A 6000-nucleotide genomic window follows, 5' to 3' on the forward strand; every position below is an offset into this window, starting at 1 on the left:
ATCTTCCATAATCTTAATGAGATCAGAACTAGTCTCTATCTCAGTGCCACTCTACTGCAGCCTCAGGGCTGCTCTAATGTCTGCAGTCTGCAATGCACCGGAGAAACACTGTGGCAGTGGCCATAGCATCAAATTGCCAGAGTTCAAGAAGTACTTGGACAACACTCTGAGACACAGGGTTTGAATTTTGGGTGGTCCTATGCAGAGCCAGCAGTTGAACTTTTGGGTCCCCTCCAACTCAGGATATACTGTGATTCTGTTCTAAGACTATAATAGGGCAGAACCTCCACTGAACTGGGGTAAGACAGTGATCAAGGTCTTTAACCTGATGAAAGTTATAACAATAAAGTAAAAACTATTGATTTTTGGATTCTTGATCTCTTCCCAAAGTAATTGCCACAGGTTGTACTATACAGATACCTATCCTAGTTGGGCCTGAGCAGAGTCTGTATAAAAGAAGCAACAGTAGGAACTACAGGTGTAAGGTAGAAAATTTGGGTTTATCTTTCTTCCCAGAAGTCTTCCTCTTAGGAAAATCTTAGCCTTACTCTTTTCAAAATTCTCCATTATTTTATATGACACATTCCTTTATTCTGGAATAGTTGGAAAAGTGTGGGGAAGCCATAGGCCTTTACAAAGCCTTTACAAAGGGAATTAAGTGACACACAGATTTCAAAAATGAATTATTGGAACCAAAGTTATTCAGTTATTGGAACATGAACGTGATAAAATAGGGGTTTAGTCTCTGCATTTGCCACAGCTCTTTGCTTTGGAACTTGTCGCTTCACCTCTATATTCTTGCTGGCTGCTTATAGAGCAGAACAGTTATATTCCACAAATATGGTGAAAAATAAATATATTAACAACATAAGATACTCCAATTAGACAGTAAAGGATTAAGTCTGTGCCATAATTAGAAAAAGAGACAGCTGGAAGTGAAATGTTTCTGGTATGATTATTTATACGGACACAGAAGTGCACAGTCCTGCACAGTCCTTTTCCAGACAAACCTCCCAATGGGAGCAAATACTAAAAAAGTATAATAAAGGAAAAATGTAAAAGAGATTCAAAATATATTAATTTAAGGCACTGCTTCATTCTCTGCAAACTGAGTCAAGGCAGAACAAGACATTACATTTACTCCACTGCCCTCCTCTGGAGAAACGTGCTGATTGCGATGCCCAGACAAGGGCACTTCTCGAGACCTCTTCCCTCTGCAGTTCCCTTTTCCCAGCCCTTATTTCTATTTATGATCATTAATTCCCTATTCCTCCAAAGGACAAAGGCTTCCTGCTCCCACTGACAAACATTTGGTCCAGCATTTTGAAATCTCCCCCAGCTTGCTCCAGTCACTGAAGCTGGTCTGTATGTCACACCCCTGTTTATCTCTTGCTTGCTCACCTGTATGAGTAACTCCAGCACTGTGTAAATGGACAAATGTCTTCCCAATGTCATGAGTAACTTGTTCTTTATGTGTTGCCACTTATCTCTCTGTCCTTCCGTACGGAATTATCTTTCATCTATACATCTGAATTTCACTCTTTCTGTTGCATCTGTCTCATCTACTGTTTTCTGCTTGTCTGAAAGGTCTCCATGGCTACTTTCCCAAATGCAGATCCCAGTGGTAATCACTACTGTGCAAAGTCACACTGAATACACTACAGGGATGGAATACAAAACTTCTGCAGAAGAACAAATTTAATTCACAGGAAAATGCTTTTTACTTGGACTATTCATTAGCGGGAAATAATATCAAACATAATCACAGCAAAAGGGCTGGGGAAAAAATGCAGTAATATCCTTCCTTTAAGAGCTGTGCAGCACTGCCTCCCTGTTTTGGAAGCCTATGCTCTTACCTGTTATAATTATGAATGAGATCGAAAACCATCATGTCTGTCGTGTTGACAAACTTGCATTGGACAGGCAGAAACTCTCCATCTTCTGAGCACTGTGGTGGGCTCTTCTCCCCAACCCCATGCAGAATGCGGCGGTCTCGGATCTCACAGGCCCCTGGACCTAGCAGGAAAAACAGTAATGTTTATTAGTGCTGAATGTCCTACAGACAATCCCATTGGAATTGGAAGTGGCCTAGATTCATTATGCTGAACACACTAACATAGGTGTCTTTTGTTCTCTCTATAGCCAAAGGAAAAAGGGACTTAACTGAAATTTCTCCACCCCATACTTCCATAGGATAAGTGTAGGCTACAATGCCCAAAGTACTTATTTACCATCTTTCATTCACACCAAACCTTCCATCCCTACTAAACTCACTGTTCTGTTGAATAGTACTTACATTGTGTTGGCTTTCCTCTCTGCCTGGTGCCATAAATCTCCATTCCTTCTTGATCTACACACCAGCACTGATCCAGCTCCACATCACACTGCACCACATCAAATGCCCCTGAGTCCAGGCACTGAGGGATGTAGGAGATGCTACTGCTGTTGATGTAGCCACTCACCAAGACTCTTTGTTTTTGCAGCTGGCAGAAGGATAAGCCTGCAGCACCAGAGAGGGACACTGTTAGAGGAAGTTATTTGTTGGATTCAGAATCATCTATTTTTAAACAACAACTGAATTTTCTGAGAGGGAAAACTTCTGATTTTGTCCCCCAGGAGGCATCAAGACACTGATGGAGTTGATGTCATGGAAATTGGTATCCAGAAACCCACCACAGATAGGTTGAAGCTTCCAATTCATTCGTAAGTGAATATGATGAGTTAAAGTTTATATTTTATGTTATTTTGATCTTCATGAATACAGACCACCTGATACAGGAACATCAAGTTTCCATGACCGTCCCTAAAGTAAGACTAGAACTTCCACTAGAAGGATTCAGTGAAAACAACAAAATAGAGTCCATCTAAGTCTAAATGCTCTTCGCTTCAACAGTTTAAATGTAGTCTTAAAACACTTTAAAAAAAAAACAACATTTTGAACAAAAATAAAAAGCTTTGACTTACAAGATAAAGGATATCCATTCTGTTTGCTGCCAGGTACCTCAATGCCATTCTCATCTACACACCAACAGGAAAGCCCATTCCTGCTGCACTGAACTGCCCTGAAGGAGAACATGAGTAACAGATTTATTCTGCTAACTCTGAAGTCCTCAGTCAGTGTGGGGCACAAACCATGGCTAACAGGCTCAAGTACTTGCTACAAATAATAGAATCAGAAAGGACTGTATTGCTGAATCCTCCGGGTCTACCTAATAGTTCAGTCTGGAGAAGTGGAGGTTCAGGAGAGACCTTATCACCCTCTACAACTCCCTGAAAGGAGGTTGTGGTGAGGTGGGAGTCAACATCTTCTCTCAGGTAACAGCAATAGCACAAGAGGGAATGGCCTTAAGTTGCACCAGAGGTGGTTCAGGTTGGATATTGGAAAGCTTTTCTTCTCTGAAAGAATGGTGAAGCATTGGAACAGGCTGGTGGAGTCACTGTCCCTGGAGGTGTTCAAGAAACATGTAGTTGTGGTACTCAGGGACACAGTTTAGGGGGCAATATTTGTGGATGGTTGGACTGGGTGATCTTGGAGTCTTTTCCAATCCTAAGGATCCTCTGATTTTATGATTAATTCTTTTGCTATCTTGAGAAGAAATCCAACCGCACGTCTTTAAGAAGTGTGGATAACTCCTCACGTCAACTTAGCACATACATGCCAGCGGGCACATTGGTCACAGGTTTCGTGTTCACTGGTATGAATGGGAAGACATCAGCTGCATTACACAGTAATCTGCAGCAAGATTAGGTGGTTACTCTTGGATTCACCTATTAGCCTAGAGATTAATTCCAGCAACAGGGAATTCATTCAGGAGAGGCTGGATCTGCAACACGGCTCTATGAAGTCTCTTTAGTCTCTGAGTTCCTCGCCCTCCAGCCACTGATAGGGTGGCTCTTCAAAACTGAATCTAAAGATTTCTGTAGCAATGAAAAGTTATATAGTAAAACAGCAGAACTACAGCAAGGATGAGCTACCTGAACTGGCCATTTTCTGAGCAATGAGGGATGTAGGTTTCTCCTCCAGTAAAAGCCTTTTCCCTCTGAAGTTCGCATGGACGCAATGGCTGAGAATCTGTCTGGTACTCTGAAAGCATCAAGAAGGTAAACATTAAGTGTGATGTCATGATTAGCCTGTTCTTATCAACACCCTGTTAGCAGCACTGAAGCACAGTGGAAGCCCAAGTTTATGAGTCCTCCCTGGTTATTTCCACACTGTGCCTTCTGTATGGGACAGCAGAGAAAGGCACAAAGCAAACCAGCAATGCTGCCAGGTGCAGGATAAGTATGTGATGGAGGTGCTCATGAGGCCTTTTCCCATGCCTGTATTTAATTAGACTCATCTCTGTTCTATACCAACGTGGTACCATTTTCTGGTACCTGAGTGGGAAGTACTGTGGGGGAAGATGTAACTGTGAGCAAGTCAGCAAAGAGTTTATCAGACTCCTTGATAGACCCTATCAGTGTGAAACCTTGGGAGTCTGGAGTGTAAGACTGAGAGCAAACGGTATCTGTTTGTGTCTAAGGGTAAACAGGAGGTTCTGTTTGTATGCATTGTTAATCTTATCACACTTAAGAAACCTTTCATCCTTTATCACTGTGTTTTGGGAGAAGCTAGACCAATCAACTGATTAGAGGGACAGGAATTCCTGGCTTGTAAGTGAGTGGTATATAAGATGTATGTTGAACACAATAAAGGAGAACTATTCTGAGAATTATACTGATGCTGCAAGAAACTGTGAGAGCTCTCTAACTCGACTGAGCGACGACAGTTTACATCGTTTGTTGTAGTTACCTCCACAAAACAGTGCTTTCCTCAGCCAAGTCGGTTCCTCAGCAAGAGGGACATCACTATTTGCGTTTCTGAGTATTTGTTCTTTATTGAAACCCAATAAAGTTATAAATAAAGTTAAATAACAGGCACTATTCAATAAAAAGGAAAGGCATTTCTTCTTAACCAAAGGAAGACCTAAAAAGAATCAGTATCTAGCAGCTAGCATCAGACTGGCTCATATTAGGAGCTTCTCAATCTCTACCAGTACACGTGGTTAGCTGCTGAAGCCACCACTTGTTCCAGTCTGTTCTTAATGCAAACCAAATTTATCTGCTGCTTTAAGAGAACAGTGAAATTTTGTAGGTTCTCTTTTACAGAACAGATTAAGTTGGTCTGAATTTATAGTAGTGCAAACACATCATAAGTTCTGAATTCTTTCCAATTTTCAATGATTTAAATGATTTGAGCCACAGGTGCTTTCTGTGCACCTGAGAACTGTCAATCACTTTTTCTGTGAGTTCTACAGTGTCCCTTTAAGCCCATGTGAAATTGCCACAAGACTGTAAGGGATTTTATGTTAACTCAACTACAGCTGTCCACACGTAGACAATCCTCACGTCCTTTCCATCCCAACTATGAGTGAGACAGTTGGTCTGAGGTGTGTGGAGGTCCCTTTGTACAGCGCTTTGTACAGCTTGTTAAGATACTTGAATTAAAACATTAGTGGATGACTTACACTGCTGCCTTCAGGACTATCAAACTCGAGATCTTTAAACAGATCAAAGAGAACTGACGATAACATTCAGACTATCCAATATCTTAAATTGAGAATAAAGCCTAAATTCAGTGATAGGACACAGAAATAGAAGACTTTCATCCCACCCTTTTCTCTGCTCTTCTCTAGACAATCATATTTTCCAGAAAACTTTGTTTTTCCACCCAAATTTCAGATTTTACAAATTCAGACAATCTTGATCGTGTAGACATCCTCACAGTTTATGATTTAACCTGGAGCCTAAATTCAGCCTGCCTGCACATCACACAACCACCATTTACATTTGCAATGTGCAAGACTCAAGTTCACTATTCAGTTAGTTGGAATAACGCATGAAGATCACTGGAGCAGACACTACTATACATGAGCAAAGTAAAAGGACATACTCACCAAATATGTTGGCTGCTGCTATACTAATAAAGCACAGAAGGGTGCAAGCTGGGATGGAGCCCAT

The 6000-nt window shown here is 41.3% G+C and overlaps 1 protein-coding gene across 1 annotated transcript in view; it reads right to left on the minus strand.

The window, feature by feature from the left end:
* TG (thyroglobulin) overlaps nucleotides 1-6000 on the minus strand; it is a 139434-nt gene extending 133434 nt beyond the window's left edge. Inside the window, exons 1-5 of the mRNA XM_042833912.1 lie at nucleotides 5937-6000; nucleotides 3976-4084; nucleotides 2965-3062; nucleotides 2297-2500; nucleotides 1857-2016 (exon numbers count right to left, since the gene is read on the minus strand). Of these exons, the coding sequence (XP_042689846.1) occupies nucleotides 1857-2016; nucleotides 2297-2500; nucleotides 2965-3062; nucleotides 3976-4084; nucleotides 5937-6000 (635 nt within the window). The remainder of the gene's footprint in view (nucleotides 1-1856; nucleotides 2017-2296; nucleotides 2501-2964; nucleotides 3063-3975; nucleotides 4085-5936) is intronic.

Source organism: Centrocercus urophasianus, unplaced genomic scaffold, assembly GCF_019232065.1.
Source record: "Centrocercus urophasianus isolate 14NV4802_14NV808 unplaced genomic scaffold, USGS_Curo_1.0 seq_11, whole genome shotgun sequence".
NCBI classification, from domain to species: Eukaryota; Metazoa; Chordata; class Aves; order Galliformes; family Phasianidae; genus Centrocercus; species Centrocercus urophasianus.